The sequence below is a fragment of the Centruroides sculpturatus genome, unplaced genomic scaffold, assembly GCF_000671375.1.
Source record: "Centruroides sculpturatus isolate CEXI.00-Female unplaced genomic scaffold, Cexi_2.0 scaffold1130, whole genome shotgun sequence".
NCBI classification, from domain to species: Eukaryota; Metazoa; Arthropoda; class Arachnida; order Scorpiones; family Buthidae; genus Centruroides; species Centruroides sculpturatus.
In genome coordinates, this window is record NW_019385290.1 from 86,357 (window position 1) to 113,417 (window position 27,061).

A 27,061-nucleotide genomic window follows, 5' to 3' on the forward strand; every position below is an offset into this window, starting at 1 on the left:
AGAGTTTTCCCTAGTAGTTTAGAAGTGTTGATTTTGGGAATGTGTGACAGTTATGTAGGGTTAGTGCCTGTAAATTTTGTGAGTGTTTCCTGGAACAGAAGAGAGAAAGTATGAATTAAACCTGAATCTATTTCAGGCAGTAAAGAAGTATTGATAACAATCCACAATTGTGGATTGTCGTTACTCAACGCAGTGTTAAGATTACTAGTTGTTTTGTGTTAGAAGTATTGATATTGCCAGCATCAGTGAAAATAGTGTGGTAGGAACAGTATTGTCAATGAAAATATCTTAATGAGTCTGAGGGATTGTGTGATCGTTGTTGATGTAACTGTTCCGCAATTTGTTGTTTGATATGTTCTAGTGTTGTTTGTAGTACAAGGTTGTTATGTATAATTGTTATTTTTTGATAAACAACGCTTCGTACAGTGACAGCGAGACGAAAATATTGTTGCGAGAACACCAGAACAATATCCATAACAAGCATACTACAGAACTTTCTAGGAGTGTGGCAAAAAGGAATCGTGTGCCTAAAAGGAAGGAAACTTCACTACTAATGCAACGCGTCGACAAGAAGTTACTTTCATCTAGAAGGCACCATTTATCAAAACCGGGTAATAAATCTACATCGAACCTTTCAAGAATTTGGAGGTCACTTTTTAAAAATTTGGGCAGTTAACATTTACATTATCGAGGTACTACCAATTTGTCACAATTCTAAATTTACTAATGACACGTAAACGTTTACGTTATTATTTTATGCAATTTTATTGTTTTTTCATACAAATTTACACGCAGCCATTCTCGCGCTTACGTCGGTTTAAATTTATTTAAAAAATAACATTCGAATTCCTTTTTGAATATTTAACATTCCTCTATTTAAAAATTTTAACGTTCTAAAGTTACCGTCTTCGCCCAAATACGGCACGGATAAAAACGTCAAAAGTGCCGGCGCGGACAACAAAAACCTTCTACGCCGACAGACGGCAGCCAGTATTATTAAGGACACAGAATACTTATAGACAATTACAATAATATAAAGGGTGTTCCGAAACACGTCGCTTTTACATCTCAAAGGGACTCGTTAACTACAGTAGGCAGACTTTTTCGAGTCACCATATGTACACACACATACAAAAAGTATAACATTCTAGAAATACAATATATGTATAGCAATTCATAGCATCAGAACACTTTGATTTCCAGGATTTAAAGTCTTTAAATTATTTAAATACATAATACGCAAGCACGAACGCGTAACACGCAAGTTTTCGGCCACCCACGCGGGAAAAGTAGCCCGCTTCCACTCTATTTCGACGTTCGGAATCAAAATAGCTCGTAAACATAGTAAACGAGCCGAAGCACCATATTTTTATCCTTTAAATTTCGGTACATACAAAAACATTTAATTCAGACCACAATTTAACCGAGAAAAGCACTCCACAGAACCAACGCAATTAAACATACCGCGGAATTAAATGTATTTTGAACTCGGGCCGTATTACGGAATTCCCGTAAGGTCGAAATCTCATACAAGGTCCGAAGAACTGACAAATGGAAGTTAAATAACCAAAGACGGAAAAATTCGTTTATCGCAGTTATCAACATCGCGATTAATGAGTCATTTTGTAAAGCTGGCGGAGGACGATTACCACAGGCAATTCTTTTTACTAAACAAACTGCGACATTTTGGGTTTTATTTTACTTTTTAACTATTAAAACCCGCATTCGGAAGTTACGAGCGGCATCGTAGCCACCGACCACGTTTACGCAAAGCCCGAAACGTAATTAATTCGTCGTCAAATTACTTTTATAGAACAACTTGGAATAAAATAGGAGAGAATTTTATATCGCGACGTCTCCTTCCGGAGAGAGAGCCAAATGACAAGTCGACGTAATACCAGGGGTTTTAACCCAGGGCGTTGCTAAACGCGCCCACTAACGGAGTCAATTCCCCGAGTTACCGAAAATTTCTGTAAAAAAAACAGAAAGAAAAGCCAGGGTCGGACGAGACTGGACGGAAGACTTACTTTCTCTTGGTCCGAAATGAGTTCCTCGAAATCCGTAGCCATCTTTACCTAGAACACGCCTTTTCAAAGCCAGGAACTGTGGGTAACCCAACGAAATCTCTATCGCTCGATGGCAGCCGACAGATGTCACTCTTCGACACTTTTGTAATTCTCTTCCACCACCGTCGCTGCTATAAATGGTAATTTGCAAACTATTTCTAGTGTATTAATAAAACAAAATTAAAAAGAACGGATTGGCTCAATCTTTACGGAAACAATTTTTTTTTCTCTTTCCTGATAAACGCAATATAAATGAAAGGCGTCAGAATTTTTATTCGATTTTTAAGAAAAAATACACTTTTTCCATTTACGATCGTTGCCGGCCATCAAAAATTTGTGAAAAAGAAAATTGAATTAATTTCGGATTTTAAACCCGTTATTCCGCGGCAGAGATGGTGCTGCGGGATGTAAATGTAGAAAAATCGGGTTGTTGATAAACTAAACGCCGCTAAGCAATGCCGTCCAGAGCGTTTTCTTCGAGCGCTGGGCTCGGCAATCCTCGCAGCGGTTTCACTGCTTCGAGGTTAAATCTGCAGCGCTCGTTTCAGTTGCTTTTCGCGCTGCGACGAGATGGCTGAATCCACGGTGAAAATCCACGACCGAGCTCCCGGTGTTCGGGGTACGAAGGCCGCTCGGCCACTAGTTGGCCCTCTTTATGTTGCGGAAAGCTGCGTACATTAAATTTAAATCATTAATTTTACCTCCCAAACAAAGCCTTACAAAAATGCCAAAGCGTATCGCAAAAATTAATTACTTTTAAAATGTTTCGAATTAAACAGCTCGCTAAATATTCTAACAGCTGTACCGACATCCGCCATTTCGGAACTGCACAGCTGTTCCGTGTGTGTTGTTAAAAGATTTCCAGCAACCATTGCAACGCTTTGGCAGTAAAAAGCAGCAGCGGTGATCCTCGGCGCTAAATTTAACAAGTCTACAGTTACGATTTGCACTGTACGATTTTCGATCATTTTTGTCGTTTGATTCTAAAGGATGTTTCGCATAACTTTCGACGGCCACTCGCGGTGCGAAATAAGTAGCCAGTCGTTTTTCCCAGATAGAAACGGCTCTACAAATATAGCTGCAATGCGGTACTCGCTAAGCGTCGAAGACCTCTTTTATTAAATTTCACTAATCTTTCGTCTTTTTATCGCCGGTTGAGCGAAGGGAGGAGGTGGTACTCATTAAAATTCCGATCGTTGTAAAACTCGAGGCATCGGCATACCCCCGCACAAAAGTTACGCATAGCCCCGAGTGCTTCTGTGTATATGCCGGCGTACCAACTCTTTAGAGCTTCAAATTGCGGTTTTCCAGATTTAAGAGATGGCCGGATGGCCGAGCGGTCAAGGTGGCAGCCCCGTGGGATCAAACTCCAACGGGGCGAACGATTCACAGGCTTTTTCCGGGGAGGGATGTGCTAGCCCCGGTTCTGAAAGGAAAGTAAAAGCTAGACAGGTTTTTACAGTCTTTAGAATACCCAAAATCGCAAATTGCGAGATCTGCGTGGTAAGAGAATGCCAATCGACTTAAAGTTGAGTTCATCCGTCATCTATATCTATATCTACATATAAAAATGGACATGTATGTCCCTATATTTCACTTTTCCGCCAAAACTACACATCGCACGTGAATGGTGTTTGTATGTGGTAGTAGCCCCGAGTCTCCATTCGTGCACCAGGGGTTGCGTCTCGATAGCTATAAGGGTGCGGGAGATATGGGGCTGAAAGTGGTTGAAAGTGGCTTTCTATTTCGAATGTTTTGTTTGAATTAAATTCGAACATAAAATTCGAATATTGGTTCGATTATAGAACGATTGTAAACGTTCCAGAAACGTTGAAAATAGTTCGTTTGACTTGACGTGAACAGGAGACGTTCAGAAATAGAATCGGGACCAGATCTGTAATCAGAAACGGGGGACCTAATTCTTGCATTCTGTGAAAACGAGTAAGATTGGCTATAATGTAATTATCTTAATCTTCACTATCGTTACTTTTTGTTCAGAAATAAAAACCCAGCGAAGCGGGTCCTTGCAGCTAGATTCTAGATTACTTAGAAAAACATTCTTTTATATATATAAAAAAACTATATTACATACAAATGTAAGAACAAATAAAAACCCAGCGAAGCGGGTTCTTGCAGCTAGTCTCAAATAAATAGTTGGGGTCATCTCCGTGCAAGAGCAAAATATGTAAAAACCCTTGTTGTTTGCTGTGTTCATAGTAAATTCATGCGAATTGCACACGAATACAAAGTTTACTGTAATGTATAATAAAATTAGTTAGCATTTAACAAATGCAAGCGAAATTTTAAGTTTTATAACGCGAAAAACGTAGCCTAGTTTCAAAAGCGCCGAAGGTTTTTGCGTCTAAATAAAAGATACTTGTCCATTTAAGACAGTATTTTAACTTGTTTCCGAGTTTTGTTACAGGAAAACAATAAATTAGTATTTAAAAATAATTTTTATCAACGGCCCTGACTCTGCTTCACGTTTCCCATTGCATCACAAGAATTTAACATTTCCTTTCCGAGGTTAAAAAAAGGTGTTTACTCGAAATTCTAAAATATTTAATATTTCCGCGACATATCCGAGACAGCGGCCGGATGGCCGAGCGGTCAAGGCGGCAGCCTACCGCTTCGGGGGACCCGGGCTCGAATCCGAACGGATTGAAAAATCCCCAGGAATTTTTCGGGGGTGGTCCGTTCGGATATGTCGGGACCCGTCCCTCACTACCCGGCAGCCCCATTGTGGGCCTGGCCGAACCCATAATGGGCTTGCAAAAAGAGGCCCTCTTACTGCCCACAGGGCGGAAAGAGTTTAAAAAATATGTATATCCGAGACACGTTACACTTTTTGGGCGTTGAGGGTTCGAATATCGCTTCGGGCCGATTAATTTCTTCCAGTTTAATCTAAATTTAAATTTATTTCTAAATTTAATCTAAATTTAAAGTTATTAATTTTATTACGAGATAGCGCCTAACGCTTCCCATTAGTGCCAAATTCATTTGTAACTCATAATTATTATTTCTAAAATATAGCCCGATTATTTACGGAAGTTTGGGTGTGTATTTGCTTATATTTCAACAACCGCTTTATAGAAAATCTTGAAATTTTGCGTATTACCTAAGAAAACGATTTTCTTCCGAACGAGATACTCAGAATTACTTCGGGTGTTTGGGGGGCAAAGAAACCGACTCCCGATAATCTCTGCAACTCTGATTCGTGTATTCAATCGGTGAGTTTTTACTCAGAGGGGAGTCACTGCCGTGACTCATAAGGATAGCGAAAAACTAATCTTTAATTGGGAAAATTCTTAACTTGGAATTCAGAAACTGACACCGAAAAAACTTTGTAATCTCTACTACGTTACCAACTCTCCCCGACTCTCCTAGGGAAACTCCAGGAATTTTTAAATTCGGACTATTCTTTTCGCCTTACTCTTCCCGCTGTCGTAACGTAACGTAATATTATAGTCGTCTGACATTTGACCCTTCGGAATTTTGGAATCTCGGCGTTTTGAAATCCCGGAACCCGTAAAGGTGAAAAAACTGCTACTCGGGATACGCGTGCGTGTCGTAATGTGTTGGCATCTATTTCGTGCGAGATATCGGAAAGGAATGAAGATTTTTTAGATTTTAGAATTTAAAATTAATCATTTAATTTAAGTAAAATTATCATCAAGTAAGTTAATTCCTCATTAATTTAATTTTATAGGTTATTTAAATAAAATAGCTTTTTAAATATTAAGGATTACCCGAAGAACTCGGCTTCTACTGTACTGTTTTAAATACGGTTTCTTATGTTTTTGAGAAAAATCGAACATGTATTTTTAGACCATGTAAAAAGTCTAATTAGTCTGAGAAGAGGGAGGAAGTAATTCTTACACCCGGTGAAAACGGGTAAGATCCGCTACAATCTAGTAATTTTAATCTTTGCTATCGTTACGTTTAGCCCGAGCAACGCCGAGCTCGTCCGCTAGTATTAAATAAAACAAGTTTTACCTGCCGGCCACAGATTCATTAAAGGTAAGAAGAAAAATAGTTGCCTCGGAAATACAATAAAAAATTATGGTAACGTTTCTATCCGAAATACCCGAAGGACTCGTAGTTACTCTATCCTCGCGTTGGAGCCGACGGTGGGAAAATCGTCACCGATATTTTAAATAATAATACACCGACGAAATTTATAGCATCAATACCCTTTATATACAAGGTACCGCGGGAAATTTGTTACGTATAACGTAACAGCCAGAAAAGTAAAACTCGTCCGCACTCTGAAAATTGAGATATTTTTGCTTCTATAATAATAATAATATAAAAGTTATTTTTAATATACCTAGTAACAGATGGCGCCACACACAATTTTAACTCCGCTAACGCGTCTTGGTTTCTCGAGCGTAAATACAAAGAAAAACGCGAGATGTAAAAAATTACGCCAAGTAAAAATTTATGACAATTTAGACCACTATCAATATTTTCCTTAGCAGTTTTCCTTCGGTAAAGATAAGCTCGGCGCTGGCAAGATTTTTACTCGTATTTACCTTACATTTCGCCTTTGAGCGCCCAGCTTATCCTCACCGAAGGAAAACTGTCAAGAAAAATCTTGATGGCGGTCTAACTTGCCATAAACGTTTTACGTATAGTCGGTTCGGTGACTGCCGCCACCGTCTATCTTTGGCTGGAAATGTTACGCAACCGGACGCCGGATTTTTATCGATACGAAGATTGATTGTCGTCTTACGTATTACGTTAAAACACACTAAAGAATAGACGAGGGCGCGGCGTTTCGATATCGCCCGAGTAAAATAACGTCAAATCCACGAAAGTTTCCGCTTTTGGAGGAAATCTCCCAGATAGAAAATAAGGCGAAATCGTCTACGAGCAGACTCTTTCATTAGTCTCTAAGCGTACAAGACCCCGCGTTAATTTTCTTCCACGCATTTTGTCAAAGATTTCTTTCTTATTAATTAACTCGTTTACAGCCTCGAGATATTAATTAAGAAAAGTGTTGGGTTAAAACAGGAGTGTGGGAACCGGCGATTGGCCAACACACTTTCCAATCGGAGTGCGGAGGCGTTGGCCGCTTTCTACCTTTCGCGCGGCCACGCTCTCGGTCGGACGGTGCGTACAGAGAGATTTCCGACGGAAAGCGCCTGGGTCGAAATGCGACCGAGGAAGAAGCGCTTTCGCAATCGAGGTTGCGAAAGCGGCGCGGGTGGTCGAAAGGAGGCTTATCGACCTCATCCGGGGAGGCTTTTTACGTCCGTCCACTCGGCCGCACAACGCCCGCTTTGTATCTGCGGCGGATCGTCTTACCCGGGAGGACGGGTCGTGCGTCAGAGATGCGAAGATCGGACATGAGAAGAGTCGAGTTGACGCTGCTGCTCTTGGGACTGACGCTGACGGCGGCCGGCCGGACCGAGGGCGAGAGGTGCCGGTGCAACCAAACCGTCGCCGCCCTCCACTTGGAGAACAGAGTGTACACGCTGGAAGTGCAGATGAAACACTGTATGCAACGCTTGTCCGAAATGGGGGAATTCGAAAACAAAGCCGAACGGCACGTAGCTCTTCTGAACAAGCGAATGAAAGAGATGCGGTCGGAGAACTTGCCGAAGGCCGATCGACTCGACTCCGACTCCGACTCGCAGTCGGAAGAGAACGTCACTTCTTTGATGAGATTGATCGACGAGGAGAAGGAAGCCGTCAGAGAGTTGAGCCAACAGATCTTCGCCCTCAAAAGTCAGAAAAATCTGCTAATGACGGAGCTGGAGAGCGAGAAGAAACACCGACGCTCGTTGACCGAGCGCTTGGAAAAGATGGACAGTCGACTGAGCGAAACCGGGTCCTGGAGGTCGGTGGTGGAAGACATTCGCCTTCGACTGGACAACCTGAGCCAACCCGCCAACGACTTGACCTCTCGACTGTCGCTTCTACTGGAAGAGAGGGACGGCCTAAGATCGGAAATGGAAAACGGGAAGACCCTTCTAAAGAACCTGGAAACTCACATCCGTTGGTTGGAAAAAGAACTGAACGAAACAAATAATTTGAAAGACAACGTGGACGATCTGCGCGGCGAAATGAACAGTATGCGCTCCAACATAACCGACGAGACGGTCAATTTAATAGAGAAAATAATAGAGATCAAATTGGCCGACGCCGACAAAAAGACGACGAAGGAGAACCTGAAAATGTTGGAATATCAACTGGAAGACGGACGGAGCAACACCACTTCTCTCGTCAACGCTTCCAAAGCGATTTTCGTCGACGGTTCCGACGAAAATCGGTCCGAAAGCCAATTCGATCCGTCCTGGAAAAAAGAAATGGCCGAAATGAGAAAAAGCCTGGACGCCGGGACCAACAGTACCGCTCGACTCTTGTCCGAAATGGCGGCCGACCTGGAAGCTACCAAAGAATACGTGTCGCGGGTCAACTCTACTTACCTGGACGGAATTTCCGCGGCTCTCTCCCGCCTGTCCGAGCTGGAAAAGGACGGGGCGCGATCTTCCGAACGGTGGCACCAATGGAAGAACGATTCGCAGTCCGAAGCGGACGAACTGCGCCGGAAAGTGGAAATTCTAAACGGTCGAGTGGAAGAGTTGGGCCAGGACGTCGACTTCCTTCGGAGTGCGCAAACCAACGCTTCTTGGCAACTGGATTGGTTAAGGGACCGGGAGGAAGACGTTTCGGAAAACAGACGAAGTCTGGACCGACTGAAGGAAGATGTGAAAGAACTGGAGCTAAAGACGAGCAGAGAATGGTCGGAAACCAGAAGGGAATTGGAGGATCTGAATCTCCTGAATCTGAAAATTTTGTACGACGATCAGCAGAACAACATGTCGGAAATGGATCTGAGACTAAATCGGGTGGAGGAGACGTTACCGGAATTGGACGTTTACTACAACAAGTTGCGAAAGATAGAAAGCGCCCTGAGTAAAACGGGCAGCGCCGAAGATGTGGCGCGACACGACGAGAAGATCGTTCGTCTCTTCGTCCAAGTCAGTAAACTGAACGGTCGAACGGAAGACCTGGACCGCAAACTGGACGGATGGGACGCGAAGATAGTCGAAGCCAAAAATTGGGTGGCCAAACACGTAGACAAAGAGTACAAGAATCTGGAAAAGAGAGTCTTTCGCCATCGGGAAGACGTGGCTCGTCATTTCGAACGTTCTCTGGACGAGAAGATAAGAGAGGTCAGATGGGAAGCGGAGAAGACGTCGAGTCTCCACCGAGAGTCGCTCGCCTGTCTGCTAAATCAGTCCGACCCATGCCGTGGAAACCGATGGTACGGTTCCCTTACCAGTAAGTTCGTTTACGTTATTCCGTTAATTAATTTATATTATTTCGTTGGCCCGTTTGTTCCGAGAAGTGCCGGATAAGCGAATACTTTCTAGGAAGGAGCGTTTAATCGGATTAGATTTTGGACTTTTGTAACTTCCCTTCGCGGATTCGAATCTAAGAGTTTTGTTTTTTCCGTATAGGACGTTATCGTTACAAACAGAAATTATACAGACTTGGTCCTTCAAACAGAAGGGTAGTAAAAAGTAGGCTAAGTAGCAACTCGTATCGATTTTTCGCTGGGAACCGAATCGTAAATACCGCGAAATACGGTATAAGTAAATTGCAGTTAGGAATGTTAGACGTATCCCGTGGCGATAAGCCGAAAATAAATAAAGAAATGTATTTTCGACACGGCGCCGCGCGTACCGTGGCGGCGACGGATGCGGAAGTACCCGAAGGGAGCGGGGGTTAACCGAAAAGTAAAAAATATTCGAGTAAGGACCTTTTATTAAGGCCTGGGCCGCGGTGGGGTAAACCGTATTCCCAGTCGGAAGGAATAAATATTATCTTTTCTGCGCGCGTGCACGGAGAGTATTTCATTTACCAGGAAGAAAGCGGACGACGCTCCCGACGTTTTCCTAAGAATCGGAATAATCATTTGTTAATTGGTCGTTAGGGGCGATAAGAGTAGCTTAAAATTTCAAAGTCGGTTGTTAAAATGGAGTAAATAGTTATTTTTTTATTAACGTACGGAAATGAGCGAAAGGAGTCAAATTACGAACTAATGAAGGTGACGTAGCGTCGAAGGTCCGGGAAAAGGACTGTAGGTAGAGGAAGATTGGGAAAGGAGTAACCGGGCGCTTTCGTCCAATAAAGACGGTAATTGTCTAGACAAACCCGCCTTTTCCGTTCTCCGTCGTTAACTTAAAAACCGTTTAACATATAACGTGTAAATTACATCTATTTGTTACGCGCCTTCTCCCGGTTAAAAATCGTTGGCCACGTCGCGTATTATCCATCGAATCTTTTACCGGCATTTACGCCTCCGTTAGAAGAAGAGGAGAGAAGAGGGACGGAACGTGGCCGCGCCAAAACGTAAAGAGTTTTTATATAAGTGTTCTTAACGTTCTCGTAAGAGAAAAGTTAACTCGGATCAATTAATGGATCGATCGTTTGCGCCTAGTTCTTATCTAAATCGGTTGACGCTTCAAACTACGCGCGGTAACCGGAAATCTGATGGAAACGGCCGAGTTCTACCGAGAAAACGTCGGATAATAAAGAAATGGGGTAAAATTCCACCGCCACCTTTATGGCGGAAAGAAATTTTCGTAGTTTTCCACGCTGGGTAATAATCGGAATCTTTCGTCGTTTCGACGGCGAATAAAATCTGGGGAGAGCGCCACCGCGGTTTGCCAGACTCACGCTCGACTTTTGGACTCGAGTCCGTTTTAGTTTAAGAATTCCAGAGTATCGGAGTCTCGCCTCCTACGCGTACAAACGATACGTAGCCACGGTGGGTTTTCCGTTTTCTATTCGAGACGTTTCGGTCTTTTTCGGTCTACGAAGTCCCGACTAATCGCAACCTCCGCTCCGGACCAAGCTAGGGATTTTTACTTAAGGGAATTCTTTAAGGAGAATGTACCGGCTGCCGTTGCCGGCCGGGTACTATTCCTTGGGCCGACCCCGTCGACAATCGGTATTACGGAGTAGAATTCGTCTTTAGGGCAGGGCTACGGAGCCCCGGCCCAGGGCCCCAGGCCTTAGGGGCCCCTAATCCGAAAGTAATAAAGTTACAGGTAAAAAATAGGTTAATTGAAATAAACAAATTATTAAAACTATCAAATACTTTATTTCTCCTATACGAGGTTAAAAATGATCTTAGAATTAAGCAAACTTTGAAAATTTTTCTTCGACATTTTGCTGCTATGAAATTCGTAATTAATTTATCGAAATTTACTTTATTAATTATATCCGATTCTATATTCATAATAGAAAGATTATTTATTTAATTAATCTCGATTGAGACGTCGTATTACGTATCATCATTTTTAAAATAGAAAATGAACGTTCACCAGAACAATTTGTAGCCTAATCGTTAAAGTAAAAATATTCTAAGACCGATCTCTAAACTAGGAAATGTACACGATAGTAAATCCTGCTTCGTTAAAAAATACGTATCTCAGATCGCATATTTTCTTTACCTTTACGTAATATACTATTGTTTCTGTTTCCTTAAGAGGGCCCCATCTTACGTCCTAAAGACGGCGCCGATGCCGACTCGTAAATGGCATTAAAGTACGGAAAAGCACTTCTTTGCCGAGTAGCGAGAGGATGGAAGAAACTCGAAAATAGCGGTTTCAATTATATTTCCTCGGAACCCATCCGATACAAACGAATTGTGATAACTACTAACAACGGGTTTATTTTTAATCTTTAATCTTAAACGGCGCTAAGGCCGTTGGCCTTTTCCAAAATAAACACGTGTATAAAACACAAACATGGGAGAAACGACGACAACGACGAAAAAAACCACAACTCGAAACTAAACGCCATTCAATTTTTCGACAACCCCTTTAGATTACCCGTAAGTTCTCGAATCTTCGTACCGTAATCCTCTTTTAAAGCATTCCGGTTATACTCGTATACGAATTGGTAAATCGGCGAGTTTCGGCCAAAATGGCCCTTAACTTTTGGTAAAATCAAATTATTTTTCCATCGATAATCGTAGTTAGAGGGCCCAAAGTATTTTTTTAGAAAATTACCTAAAAAAGATCCTTTCCCGCGTACCTTTGTTAATTTAAAAGGGTGTAAAATAACTTGTTTGTATGTAAAACTCGTACTTTGTCAATATAGGCCCGGTTCTAATACGAGGTGACGGAAGAATTATAAGGTAACTGGTGTAACGTTCTAATGGAATTATTTTGTACGACCGACAACCTATTCGATACGAAGTAAGAAGCCGTACCCCGTACCGAAATACCGTATCTTAGTTTAGGCGTGGTACAAACGAAGAACGGCCTCAAAGTTTATATATCTCATTATTCTTTTAATTCCGATAAATCTAGATAAAGGCCTTGTTAGACTAAGTAATGGTTCCATCGTAGATTATCGTCTATTTCGTTTTCTAAATATTTCACGGTATTAACTCTTTGAATACGTTTATTATTAATTCTTACTTGTATATCGTGTAAATTGACCTTTTTACTTTTGTTTTATTCTCGTTTATTCTAAACTTATGATTTTCCGTATATTTACTTAATTTAGCCGGCATTAAATTTATATTATTTTCGATTACTCGAGGGTTTCGATCCGCGTAGGCCGTAATAATATCGTCCGCGTACGATATAATATTACTTTCGGGAATAGTTTCTACCATATAATTTATATAAATATTAAATAGTAAAGGACCCAGAATTGATCCCCGCGGGACTTCCTGGCTGGAAAAGATTTACGCGTCAAATTATTTATCTTTACGTAATACGTACGACTCGATAAATAAAATATTAGCCACTATAATGGCACGCCTCTTAATTCGAATTTAAACAATTTTTGTTTTAATACCTCGATGTCTACGCTATCGAAAGCCTTAGTCGGGTGGATAAACACCGCCGTCGCTATATTCGACCATCGAGACCGTCGATAATATATTGTTTACCGGCGGAAACACCGGAAAATACTTTTCGCGCTTATCGCTCGGTCTCTTACCGAGTTTACGTCGCCCTTCCGGGTAACGAAGGATGGGATTACGAAATAGGTCCGGCCACAAATTACGGATCTTCCCCGGTCTTTCGAAATAGTTCTATAATGACCTTTCGGGATCGATATTGTCGTCGACAGACGGGACGAGTTTAAATAACTAATCCAAAACGATTATTCGAGACGACTAGAAATATATTTCGGTTCATTGGCGGTAGAGGCGATAATTTGTGCCGGGGGGAAACGCATTCGATTATTTCGGTCGGACCGCTTCCGTTAATATTCCGTTAATAATGAGAAAAGGCGAGAAACACTTCCGTACAGTTTACTTTCGGCCATGGTTTGGAAAAATCGTCAACGGTAAAGATGGATGGGCGTAAAATAAAAAACTCGACCCGTCTTCTACCAACCGCCAAAGACTTAGTTTTCCGCCGAATGTTTCTAACGTGGCAAAACGTACGCCGGGCGCAGTTTGCGGCCACCAGTTTCGTCCGACGCGGGATGCGGGCCCGTACGGTGGCGCCGCTTCTACGTAACGTAATATTAGGGGTATCGTTTTCTTTAGCTTTTAGAAAAGCCGGTGCTAGGAAAGCTACCGACGTTCCCGGGGAAGAATTTTCCCTCCCGGCCGGTCTTTTTCCCGTCGCTTTACGGGTAATGTCGGCCCTTTTGGAGAATTCTTTCCGCTCTTTTTTAAGGGACGAAAGGACTCCGGCAATGGCAGAGAGTGGCGACTAACGAAAATCGGCAAAGCCACGGATGGCCCTTCTCGAGTAAATTACTCGAGAAGGGCCATCCGCCCGAGTCTCGGCGTTACCGTAATGACCGTATTCGTCTTCCGGGAGGAAAACGGAAAGAACTTAGCGGGTTGTTAACGGTAAGAATTAGGTTTAGAGATTAGCGCGGCCACGCTCCGACTACAAACCCCGCCTCGGCGATATTAACGGAAGCGGTCCGACCGAGATAACGTAGATAAGATGACGTAGGCGAGAACGATTTATAAAATTTATATAAAAGAAACTTGCCGACCTTCCGTTGAAGTATTTACGAGAACGGCCTAAAGGCGGGAAACGACACTCCGAACTGTCGCTTTTATTTAATAGAAAGAAGGAAAAAAAGCCGAGAGAAATCATAAACTCGGCCAGTAGACAGAATTTACATTAGCTCAGATTATACCGTTAAAATAATTAGATTTTATAAAAGGTCTGGGTTATGCGGGAAAAGGCGATTCTGCCATCGGTCGACGTTCTTTCTCGCCACCCGTAGAAACGGTATTCGTAAACACTCGGCCGAAGTGGCCGAGTGTTTACCAATACCTTAAGTGTTTAAGTAATTTACGATAAAAAAACATTTAAAGGGGACGGATAACTTTGGCCAGTTTGGTAGATACGGCTTTCCCCATCATTTTAGGCGCCCTTTATTCATTATTTTCACTTTTCCGGGCCCGCCGCCGTAACCCGCTGGGTAAACTGCGACGTAAATACGTTTACGCGGGAGGAGGAAAAAAAGATCGAGGTAGTCGGTAACCCCACCGGCCTTATTAACCGCGTAGGCCGGTAGAAATCCCAGAATCGACCGTTTACCGCCCCCGGGTGTTCTTCCGATACGTCACACGGGTCGACGAATACTACGAATACTACCAATCCGAGGACGGTTTCCGGCGGTTTCTTTCCGCCAGAATTGGCTCCGAGTACGGGAAGGTGAACCAACGGCCGGGATTCGGCGCTTCTTTTCCCGAGTAAAAGTCGTAGGCGGCGACACTCCGTCTTTTCGACGAGCTTGGCGCTGGGCAAAAAACGGAAAGAGAAGAGGACCGCGCACCCGTTTCGCGCGAATTGTCGGAAGATGGAATTAGTCGATAAGCGTAAAAGGCGAAAAGATCGATTCCGATGGACGAACTTCGATCCCGTCTTTCGTTACCCGATAAGCGGACGACCGAACCGCACAAAGACGTCTTTTGTCCCCTCCGCCGTCCCTACCCTACTTTCCGCTCCCGCCTCGGAGCGTACGTTACGGGGAAGGAGATACGACGCGCGTAACCGGCGCGGCCACGCCGCACAGTGGGTCGTCAGACGATTCTAGGAGGACAAAAGTCAAAAAATGCGTAGCTGATAATGACCCTTACATATTTACGTATTAATAAAAAACATTCCAGTGAGTCAATTGCTATCGATAATTTTTAAAATACGCCCCGTGGCTTTGCTAAGCAACAAATGAAAAGCATCAGTTTTATATCTGGTTGGAATCATAACGTTAGTGTCGTGTTCGGACTTATTTCGAATAGTTGTTTGGCTGGCTGTTTTAAGTGTTTTTATCCATAATTAAGACGAATAGTAATGGCCAAAGTATGTATTTTAATATGTATATTTCATTAATAATAGGCAATGAGGAGATTTTATATAAAACAATGGCGAACCCAAGGGATTTTTACACTTTATTTTAAATAAGTAGAACTTTAAAACTTCTGCATCTTTTTTTCGTATGTCTTTGTACGTTTTAATTTCATTTTTTCCGGATTTTCGAAAGTTTTATAATTATGTCTAACGGATATTTGTGCGCGGAAAGGCGCGGATTTTGACGTATAACCATTTTTTCTTTCACAGGGCGATGGCTGGTAGTCAGCGGGAGTGAACTTTTTGATAAACTAAGAGAAAAAGATAAAATGATAAAAGGTCATTCGAAGTAAAAAATATTAAAGTAGACTACATTAAAAAAAAGTTTAATTTAACAAATCCCAGTCGAGATAGTGGAAAATGAGTTACGTCGAATTACTTCTTCTTTTTCCGTTGGTCTAATTTGTAAGTCAAAGATGAAAGAAACGTAATCGAAATATCAAACATTTTTCAACCAAAAATCATTTATGGATCAATGATTAGATAAATATCGAAAATGTCGATTTGCCACAAATTCGTGCAAGCTATAAAACACCACAAAAACAAATAATGGGACGTCCCATCCAGCCAAACTAACGATCTACGTAACATTAATGGCCAAGCGGTCTTCGTATCCCGAACACTGGGAGTTCAGGATACGAAGATCGTGGGTTCGTGCCTCGCTCGTGGATCGCTGGCCACGTGGAGTTTTCAGGGTTTTCTGCACGTCCGTAACGCCTAAATAGGGGCCGGTTCTCCTTAAAAAGACCTCCCGGAAGGCATCCCCCTAGGCAGATCGCCCGAGTGTTGCGTTGCCGTGACTTAAAACAAACAAACAAAGGTAACATTAAATGAGGCAATGTAATGAAAAAAGTTTTTCATTTGGTCTATCAACATCGAATGGATATTATCGTATTTTAATATCGTATCGAATGGATATTAAAAAAGTGCCAAGTGCGCGAGAAGGAAGAAAAAGAGTCAGTATCAACAAAAAAAGAAAAAATATTATTGATAGATTTAGAGCCGAAACTGGTTTACTTCCGAATCTTCCCAAGCAAGGTGGTAGAAACACCGACGACGGTAATTCGGCAAGATTTTTTTCGAATGCCGCTCTTATTGCAGAGATAACCGGTGTTAACGAGAACCTGATAAAACCATCTTCGGTTATATTACAAGCGCTGGCATCCGGCTACAAAATCGATACAATCAAATTCGAAATCTACACCAAGGAAACAGCGGAGTATACGTGACGCTTTATCATCGGTATCCCGTGCCAGTCACTCTTCACAAAGTTTTAATAGGCGGATCAAAAATTCGTTTCTCGTTTCAATAGGACAATTGTCCGAAGAAGTGCGAGAAGCTAGACGCAAGGAATTTTAAAAATTTCGTCAGAGTTATTCCCGAAAAACTTCTAGAATAAACACTAATATTTTACATAATCTTTTAATTTCTTCAGATCCTCTCATTACAAGCCTTAGATCACATGGTATAAAGAAAACACTCCGATAACCGCTAACGTTTTAAAATTATTAAAGCACCGAGCGTGACCTTAGTACAAGAGAAATCCGAATGTGACTTTGATATGTAAATTTTTAATTGATACGATATCTAAGTAAAAATTTTTATTATAAAAATGAATTGCACCAGCCTATATACTTAAGTCCCGCTAGAATCGTTTCACCACCCACTGTGCGCCGTATCTCCGATTATTTACGCGGAGAAAGTTAATAATCGTCGTAATATTAAATTTCTGTCGGCGGGTTTTAATTTCGGTTACTCGTACCGTACCCTTACAGGATATTTATAACTGTTTCTGTGGGCTTTTCTCGCCAGTCCCTTTAGTAACGGAAAACGTCTTACGTAAATCCGGTCGGGCGTGGCTACCCGCGCCTCCCTTAATATTCCGTATTGTACATTTATGCCGCCTATTTGGACACGAAATATTGATCCGTGGGAAGAAAGTATTTAACGTTCGTATCGCTACTCGAGCAATTCGTATTATTAATTGCCTTTGTATCTCTGCAGAAAAAAGAAGACCAAGTTCGAATGCGTTACTCCTTTATGCCTTGGATGAAATATTGGAGGATTCGCTTTCGACGTCCCTAAAAGCGTAGACGTTATTTCCGTTACGGAATCCGACCGTATATCCCCGTCCGGAGGTGTCGACGGGGTTAAACGGGTCGTAACCGGAGTCTCGGTATCTCGATTTCCGCTAAATATAGGAATCGGTTCGGAGTTTTCCTCGAAGCCGCGCGCGCGGTGACGCAACGTCTCCTATCGAATTTCCTTCGTCTCTCTCTTCTCCGAATTAGCGATTTCGTGCCGGCCGACCAGCGGGGGAGGGACGACGACGTTGGGCAGAAAAAGCCACTTTTCGTGGTAGGCGCGGCCGGGGATGGGAAATTCTCCGGGAGACGGGAAGGCGACGCGGGCGATAATCGATTATTTTTCCTTTTTCAGACGAGCCGGAGGGGGAAGACTTTTGCCACGTGGTTCCCAGTTGGGACCCGGAACTGGTGGTGTCCTATCGGTCCAGACCCCTGACGCCTCGGACCCGAAGAATCGGGCGAGGAGAGGAGTTGGTGTTCAGATGTTCCCACGTCGGAAGGTACGTTTTGTCCGGTCCGGGAAGAATCGTCTGCCTGGGCGGGGATTGGTCCGCCCGATCTCCCTCCTGTCGGAAGTTGGCCGACGAAGAAGACGTGGAAAGTGAGTGGAGCGACGGAAAATCGGGTCTCTTTTTCTCTTTCTAAGACGAATTCGTACTTCCAGACGTGGGGAACGTCGAGGCCTTTTGTCGGTCCTCCGGGACGGGTCGTCACTCTCACCCCTTCGATTGCCAGCAATATTTTAACTGCACGGAGAAGACTTTCCGAATTTACTCTTGCCCTCCGGATCTTCGCTTCGACGACGAGTCCGGCAATTGCGTCCCAAGCCAATTTTCCAACTGTAAGTAATTACTTCGTTAACCGCGGAAACGCGCTTCTAGGATTAAAAAGTGCCCACCGGCGTTACGTCGAATTACGTTTCAGGTACGGACCGTCCCGCCGTCGACTACTACCCCCTACCCGGCACCTCGGACCTTCCCGTGGGACTGACCGCGGACGGAACTCTGGTGGTCTTTCCGGGTCAGAACTTGCAGTTGACCTGCATCCGTCCGGCCAACCTGGGAGCGGTGGAGTGGAGGATCCGCACCGGAAACATAACCAAGACTCGCTATTCCGACTCCTTCGGACAGGGAAGTCGACGACTGCAGCTGAAGGGGGTGGATCAATCCGCCAGCGGAACCTATTCTTGCGCGGAAAGCGGAGACTCCAACAACGACGGAGGAATTCGTATTCTGGTCCAGGGTAAGCGCGGAAAATTATTCCTTTCTTCTTCCCGTTGGCTTCCTTAAACTCGGTGGTTTTCGCAGCCGTTTTCTGTCCGGAGATGGAGGTGGAAAGTCCTCTGACCGCCCGAAACTCCGCCTCTCGAAGACTGGCTTCCAAAATCTCTTTTTCCTGTCCGGAGAGCTACGCCTTGACGGGAGCCGAATTCGTCGTGTGTCTGGCGGACGGGGTGTGGTCGGACCAAGCGCCCACCTGCCGACCCAAAGGTAAGTGTTCTTGGGCGCCGGCCGCCGTCTATCCGCGGATAATCGGACCGTCTATTTTAAGGATGTCTTCGACCGAACACCACCGACGACCCGTGGATCAAGTTGATTCCGGACCTGCCGTTCTACCGGATCGACACCAAACTGACCCTGTCCTGCGGAAGGAACGCTCCCGCCACAGACGTTCCCTCCGTCGTCCGGTGTCTGCCCGACAAGACGTGGAGCATTCTGCCTTTTCCCTCCTGCGGTTGAGCTTATTATTTATATTTGTGTATCGTGCACGCGCCTTCGTTCGGCATCCGTCTTTTGTATATTTTAACGGTGCAATAAAAGTACTCGATGGAGTTGCGGTCTGTACGACGTCGTCTCCGTCGGCCGATAACCGAAAACCCTTTCCGTCGTTATTCCGCCGCGCCAGAAATCGACGGAGAAATTTCTCGGTATTTTAAGTGGTCGGGGGCAAAATCGATTACGTTGGCGCGGTTCCGGTCAAGAAAGAACAAAATAGTTCCTATGGTATTACGTCTAAATGCGTGTGGGAAAATACTCGAAGAAAAACGACAGTGGCGAGATAAGAAGTCGCCAGTTCTAATAAATTTAATTCAAAGCTGGTCTTCGTATTTAAACAAATAAAATAAAAGGGAGAAAAAGTGCGGCCGGTGAAGGAGCGAGAGAATGCCGAAGCCGTCGTCGGATTAGACGTAGGCGATAATGGCGCGCGCTGGAAATTCTATCCGATATTCGACCAACTATTGGCGAATTGTTTAAAACAGAAGAACGAGAAAGGAAACGTACGCTTTTAAATGAATATAACTGGCTATTGGCCAAAGCGGCCGCACGAAACGAGTTTCTCTACCATTTCTTAAACCCCCTTCTAATCCCACCAGAGTGCCGTACTGGGTGGCGAATTTTTGTAGCGCCGGACCGGCAAATTCCTATTTCTTTCTACCGTCGGCGAGTGCAAATACCGCCAAAGACCTTCGTGATTAGAACTGCCCGTCCAGTCTTCTTTTTTACTAAAATCTCCATTTTTTCTCCCGTTTTTTTCACTTCCAATTTTATCATTAAAGTACGGGACAGAAAGAACGGAATAAAACTATATTTAAAGTCGTTTTTTTATTTAAATATTATAATCGTAAGTTGGCGCGCGTAATTGTCTATTTATATTCGGTAACAGAGTTAGAATTTTAAAAAAATAAAGACGGACTTTCTCGATTTCTCTTAAAATTTCGTTTTTCTCGCGTAATTCAAATATTCGCACAAAAAGGAGAAATTCTCCGAGTCGGAAACGACGGGCGCTCCGGAAAATCCTAGGCAAAGAACGGCCGGGGTGTCGTTCCGTTAAATCGTCGGAAGTTTACACCCGAGCTATGGATATTACGATACCGCGCAATCGCTCTCGGCCCGGCCACACGTGACCGTCGATCGTTTATAAAAAGAGAGGGGCGAAAGGCGGAAGGATAACGTCGTACGAAAGGTGATTGTCACTTTCGGATCTGCGTGAAACGAGGAAAACCAACCGTAAGAGACGTACGAAAGTCGAAATTAATTAATCCTTTTAAGTTCAATTTTAGTGCCCAGGCGATACCGAACCGAACGACTGTCGTTGCGGAAAGGTTTCGGCTACTTAACGTCGATCGACGTTTCTGACTAACGCGCGGCCTACAGCCATATTAGAGAGGTTGCGGCCGACGTTTTCGACGCCAAAACGTGTACGTCGGACGTTCGGCGCCACCTTCCCGTAAGCCAAGACGTTTGACAATGGCGTTTGGAACGTCAGTGGAATCATGTTCGACGTTCCAAACGCCATTGTCAAACGTCTTGGCTTACGGGAAGGTGGCGCCGAACGTCCGACGTACACGTTTTGGCGTTGAAAACGTCGGCCGCAACCTCTCTATTGACTACACTTTTACCGTTCTCGTCGGCTTTGTACGCAGTCGTTGGCCTGGAAGCCAATACGCAAATTCGTAAGCTACTTGTATTGGAATTCCACCAATCGGCAATGAGGGTCGTTTCTTCTTTGGATCACGCGGTATTAGCACCTCGAGTGGAGTTTTGTTCGTTATTTTTATAAATAATTTTTTTAAATGAACGTGGAGAATAAAAATCTGTTGTAAAACTTTTGCAACGCAATAAAAATAATGGTTGATTTCGCCAGTACTTTTTACAGGTAAGCTGTTCATATATATGTATATTTCTTAATTATAAAGTTATAAAGACATTATTATATTTGCTAAAAATGATAAAAAAAATATAATTCTAAAACGAAAGTTATAATCTTGCCCATGTTTCGATAAAATAGGAAAATTGGATTCGAGTTACGCCATAAGAGATAAACAATAACCATGGCACGAATTGTGTGTTCTTTGTTAAACAGTGAGAAGTTGGATCTACAAAAAGTGTAGGGAAATGAAGAAAAGTAAGTTGTTTTAAAAATTAATAATTTAGTGCGCGTATCTGTATGTATAAATGAGGATGTTTGTTTGTTTGTTCGCTATACACTCTTAGGCCGTTCGACCAATTGTTACGAGACTCGGCAGTTTACGTACTTCTAATTTACATAGCGTCGTACCTCCCACCCCAAAAATCGATTGGATTTCTATAAATCAATTAATTTCTATCTACATTCCATTTCCCGATTTACACGTAGCGCCATCTATTGACAAAAATTTAACTAAGTAAATTAAATATAATTTTTACGAAGAAGGATATAATTTTAAAAAATATATATATTATATTCACTTAATTATTGCGACAATTATTATAGCGGTGTAATTTGCGTTACAGGTAGCATATAGCGCTTGCCTGCGTGCAATCGAAAGTGTTACCCTGTGAAAAGTCTATAGTTAGTACAGTACATAAGTATTTAACTTTCCACGTCATACAACTCGGGGTTTTTTCATTTCCGAACGGTACTTTTTTAATTCGAATAAGCGCCCTCCGGTAGCCGAGTGCGTAAAACACCGAACACCGGTAGTCAGTTAGTCGTGGGTTCGGGTACGGTCGACGGGCCGACCACGTGGAGTTTTCCGAGTTTTCTTCGCATTAGTAACACCTAAATAGGATCCAGCTTTCCATAAAAGTCTTCCCGGGCTTTTGTGGGAAGCTGGTAGATGCCACAGATCCCGGCAGATGGAGTTGTGGTAATCAAATATACCAAACTAATTCTAACGAGCGATTATTTATTGAGACAGCGTCGCAATACCGGGTTGCAATTTTTCGTCACGATGTTCTCAATTCTTTTAGTGGCGATCTAATCCCTGTACAGTACATCATGCTTCTCCTGTTAGCAATAGAGTCGTGTCTATCTAATCTAACTCCTGTCAGGGGAAAATTTTGAATCCAAGAAACGTAACTTGCCGTTTAAAATCGGAAGTTCGTATATAGTTAATCTTTGAGAAACGCTGGCTTAGGGGCATTCCTGCCCCTAAGCCAGCGTTTCTCAAAGTGGGTAATAACGTCCCCTCGTGGGCGATGAGTAAATTAAGGGGGCGCTGGAGGCAGGGTATTGAACGGTGACCAAAGGTAAAATTGGGGTCACTGAAAGCCATTCCCTTTCCTCTGTTAAACTGATAAAAAACTGATGTCGAGAACAATGTACTGTACGGTAAGGGCACAAAGTGTGAGATTCATAGAAAAGTTTTCCTATGAATATTTCCAATCCTTTCTCACGCAAGAGAAAATAGGTTAGGGGCGTTGGGTATAACTTTATAGAACAAAGGAGGCGATGGATCGAAAAAGTTTGGGATCACTGCCCTAAGCTCTCCACATCTGATCTCGACTTTTATTTATCTAACTTCTTTCTTGTGATTAAGGAAGAACAGACAAATGTACGACAGTGGGAATTTATAAGTCTACGATTTTGTCAAATTGCAGTCCAGTAATTTTTCTATAAATGCGATATTTACGAGAACTTTTTACGAAGTTTATACAACCTGTTGCATAAATATAAACACTAAATAGAAAGGTTATCTTATGTAAGGGTTTATCACACCGAGTGATCAATCTAACACATTTTAAAAATTCTTTATTCTTCTACTGTACTGTACACAATGTAAAGAATTTTTAAATTGTGTTAGATTGATCACTCGGTGTGATAAACCTTTGTAAATACAAATCAAATACTATCATATAATATAATATAATAGAAAGGTTAGAAGTACGAAATAATCTAATAATCGTAATCTTTGATGATGTGATTTTTGCCCGAGCAATGCCCGGCTCGTCCGCTAGTCTATATATAAAACTAATATTTTAACACCTAACTCTTAGACTCGGAATGATTTGAAATCATCTGTAATAATAAAGGTTGCAAAAATGGAAAACCATTCCAAGAAGACAGGTGGTGGTCTACCAACAAAAGAAGCTTTGACAACGTTAGAGGAAAAATTAGTCTCTCTTTTTGGAGCTGCGCCGATAGATGGTATCGAAGACACCCGAAAGTGATGCGGATTTTGTAGTAAGTAATAGTACTGTACATTAACAAAAAGTTATACATAGTATAGTTCAGTTAAGCTGTACTATGTACAGTACTGTACAGTACAGTACAGTGCCTGCAAGGACATAAAATTTTATTACACTTTTGAATGCAGGAAGCTAACAATTGTTTAACACCTGTGAATGTGATTGAATGTGAATACAGTAGAGTCTCGATTATCCGACCCCCGATTAACCGACACCTCGGTTAACCGACCGCCGTAGTCGGCAAATTTCAAATGACCGCTAGTGATGTGGCGCTACAATATTTGGCTATGTCTCGGCTACTTTAATATTATTTTTACGTGTTTTAGCTGGCAACACTCATTCGACCATGAAAGGGAGNTCGGAGGTTTCGTCTAGCCGCGGCGGGTCCCCGGCCAATTCGGACCCGCCGTTCTATTTCCTATAATAAAATATTTATCACCCGTCTTCCTTCGCCCCTTTTCGAAACCTTAAAAGCTCTCCCGGGAAACGGCCACCGCCCGACCGGAGGGAGTAAAACAACGCCGTCGACCGGGCGAGAAAATCGGAGGCGAACGATGGAGAAAATAGAAATTGTTTCGTTTCTTGGCCAAAGTGACCGTTCCTCTGTATCCACCCGGTAAATTGAAATAATATTTTTGAAGAAGCCAGTTAAACCGGTTGAAAGGACGATTTTGTAATTAGTCAACCTACTTTTACCTATTACATACTTTGTTTATTTTTACCAGTAAATAGAAAAGTCTGGAATGACGCTCGATATCCAACCCCCGAATTAACGAAGACGAGAAATATGTAAAATAAAAAATACTTTGAAAGCAAAAAGTATAAGGTTGTCCAAAAGTATTTCTTTAGCCGCTTCCGACATACAATAATTAATCGGACTACGCTACGCAGTTGCCGAACGTTTACTAAGTTGCGAATAACTCTTATCTGCTGGTTCGTCAGTCTTAACCGTATTTATATATTTTTTACATAATTTTTTAAGCTTCCGTCGTCCGGTCGTCGCCTACCGCGTAACACGGGGCGGGACCGATTGCGGCGCGAATCCGTCGTCGGAAAGTCCGGAGCTAATTTACGGGGGCTCCTCTTCCGCGCCTCCGCCCATCGACACCTTTTCCGTCTTTCGGCGGTCGCTCGTTGGGTCGAAACGCCGGTCCTTAGTCGGACTGGGGGTGGACCGGCTCTCGCAGTGCCGGCCCGAGGCAAGTTTTAGGATGGAGCGAAAACCTATTATGGCGCCTCTTCTTCTTCTTTCTTTGTTTTCTTCTTGCAGGTGTTAATATGGAGAGTATAGCTCAAATAGGCTCTTTCTCCGATAGACTTGTGTATGATCGCTATGCGACCGATGAGCCAGCCGTACCCGAACGGCCTAATCGCGCGCGCGGGAAATAATGCCTTCCGGGAGGACTTTTATGGGAAACTGGCCTCCTATTCGGTCGTTATTGGCAAGGAGAAAACCCGGAAAACTCCAAGCAGCCAGTCTGTCCGACCGTAGCGCGAACCCACGACGAACCTCCCAGTCTTTAGGGTCTGGTCACCACTACGATGAGCGGCAACGGAGACCACGCGCCCACTGGTGGGGGCCCCTCTCTTCGTTGCCCCTAATTTATACCCTTTATTTCAAAATATTTTATTTTCAAAAAAGACACTGTGGCCAGGTTGGCCTTTTACAAGCATCTTAACAGTTAATCAAAACAAACAAACAAACAAACAAAAATCAGGACGCGAGCTGAAAAAGAAAAATTAATTAACAACTGAACTTTAATTTACTTTATCACTGAAGCGCCCCCTAGGACTTAGCGCCTGGAGCGGCTGCTCCGTTTGCCCTATGGTAGGGCCGGCTCTAGGCTCTCGTATAGGAGAAATTGCCCGCTTAACACGCCGAATCCGTAACGAAAATTTAGCATCTTCTCGGATCGGAAAGGTAGAGAAGCCGCCGCTCTACTACTAGCGACGCCGGTCGATTGCACTTATTTCGTCACAAGGTATATATTTTTATCGCTCGGACGGCGTGGGTCTAGGACTTTGACTTCCTCGGCCCGAAAGCCGGTGGGGAAGATTCCTAGGACGGTAGCGGCCTTCCGGGCCCCGCCGAGCCCGGTCGTACCTCTCCTTCGGAAGTTGGTTTCTCTTTATCTTTTCTCGCTTTTCGCGGTCGACCTTGGCCCGCTTCTCTCACTCCGCCGCCTTCTATTTTTAGAAAATTCCGGTTTACTGTTTTCGCCCGTAATGTCTTTGTCTGCCGCCGTTTTTATTCTTTCTTTTCCTCCCCTCCGTCCTTCTTCCCTTCTCACCCCTCCCGTCACTCGGGTTTGAATCCACTCTACGCGCTCGGCACTCGGTCTTGGATTTTATCGAGGGAGCGCGCGGCGGAAGGGTCCGCTCTCGGTCTTTTCTTTTCTCTGCAGAAAAGAGAAACACCGTATCGGCGGAGGAAAACTCTCCGCCGACTGCCCCGTTTCGTCTACCCGGCGCGGAAAGAACGAAGGCGCAAATAAACACCTAAGAAACAATTAGAACGTCGAGGAAGACGGTAACCGGCAAGTTTCGGGCCGGGAACCGTCGGTAGAGGTGTGGAGAAATACCTACGGTTTCTCTGGCGCGCCGTGACCCCTAGACCCTTCGGACGGGCTGGTGGGGATCCCGGTCCGGAGGAACCGAAATCGGCCAACGAATACGGCGATTTATAAATAATTATTCGATTTTAAAATTACTACTCTCTCTTTCTTTTTCCGTATATTTTCCAATCTACCTCTTCCGCCGTCGCTTCCTTATTAATTAAACGGCAACGGGAGACGAATTTTGTATTCGGTGGAGGGGGAGAGGCCGCCGCTCCCACCGCTCTTCCCGTTAACTAGCGTCCGTCTTATATATATTTTTTCTTTTTTTATAAAGAAAAGACACCGTAGCCGAGTGGCCTTTTTCCAGTGTCTACAAACAAAATAGGAAACCGGNGATAATCGAGGCTCTACTGTATATTGATAATTCACATTCAATTTCACTCGATAATAATGAATTGGATCCACAAATCTACAGTCTATAGACGTAACAGATAAATCTTTTAATGGCAAATATTACAAGACTGAAAAATTACAAAATTTTTTTTTCTATTAGAATATGGTATACTGTATTTTCACCTTTTATATTTGCAGAACACCAAGAAAAAAGAGAAAATTCAATTTAATTAATGATGTATCAATGGAGTATGGTAATGAACAAAAGCAGAGTACAGAAGCATTAAGTCATATTGGGGATATTCTAAGTAAAAAAAATTAGCTAGGAGAAAGAAATATTAAAGCCGAAGAAAGAAAAGCTGCCGCAGAGGAAACATTAACAGAATTTATATCTGTATATTTAAATAATAATAAACATTATAAATAACGTGTAATTTTATTGTAAATGAAGTTATAGAGCCCCGGTTTCGTCTCCTATCTGCTAAAATAAAAGTTGTCGAGCTACGTTATTATTATTTACATTAAATGGATTTTTATTTCCTCTTCAATTTGTTGCATTTCATCAGGAATGCTGATATTATTTTTTATACAAATATTATGCAATACGGATCGCGCATTTCTAATTTTAGCCGCCACGGTGAAAGA

At 43.1% G+C, this 27,061-nt stretch overlaps 2 protein-coding genes and 1 long non-coding RNA gene across 3 annotated transcripts in view; 2 read left to right on the plus strand and 1 right to left on the minus strand.

Annotated features, from left to right (window-relative positions):
• LOC111637242 (F-actin-capping protein subunit alpha-like) overlaps nucleotides 1-2,175 on the minus strand; it is a 30,482-nt gene extending 28,307 nt beyond the window's left edge. The window contains exon 1 of the mRNA XM_023382687.1: nucleotides 2,028-2,175. Coding sequence (XP_023238455.1) covers nucleotides 2,028-2,069 — 42 coding nt within the window. The 5' untranslated portion in view covers nucleotides 2,070-2,175. The remainder of the gene's footprint in view (nucleotides 1-2,027) is intronic.
• A 5,006-nt stretch (nucleotides 2,176-7,181) lies between these two features.
• On the plus strand, nucleotides 7,182-19,573 carry LOC111637237 (myosin-10-like). The gene is made up of 6 exons (XM_023382682.1): nucleotides 7,182-9,359; nucleotides 17,867-18,115; nucleotides 18,179-18,355; nucleotides 18,439-18,756; nucleotides 18,822-19,004; nucleotides 19,066-19,573. The coding sequence occupies exons 1-6, from the start codon at nucleotides 7,403-7,405 to the stop codon at nucleotides 19,251-19,253; spliced, it is 3,072 nt and encodes a 1,023-aa protein (XP_023238450.1). The 5' UTR covers nucleotides 7,182-7,402; the 3' UTR covers nucleotides 19,254-19,573.
• A 1,332-nt stretch (nucleotides 19,574-20,905) lies between these two features.
• Nucleotides 20,906-26,911, plus strand: LOC111637238. Its single transcript, XR_002758651.1, has 3 exons — nucleotides 20,906-21,420; nucleotides 23,310-23,460; nucleotides 26,615-26,911. It is a non-coding gene; the product is annotated as an uncharacterized LOC111637238 (long non-coding RNA).
• Nucleotides 26,912-27,061: the final 150 nt, after the last annotated feature.

Bases quoted from the DNA above. Each gene is read 5' to 3' on its own strand.
- LOC111637237 (XM_023382682.1), top strand. From the start codon at position 7,403: ATGCGAAGATCGGACATGAGAAGAGTCGAGTTGACGCTGCTGCTCTTG. The intron at 18,356-18,438 runs GTAAGTAATTAC...ATTACGTTTCAG, and splicing joins CCCAAGCCAATTTTCCAACT to GTACGGACCGTCCCGCCGTC. The intron at 19,005-19,065 runs GTAAGTGTTCTT...GTCTATTTTAAG, and splicing joins GCCCACCTGCCGACCCAAAG to GATGTCTTCGACCGAACACC.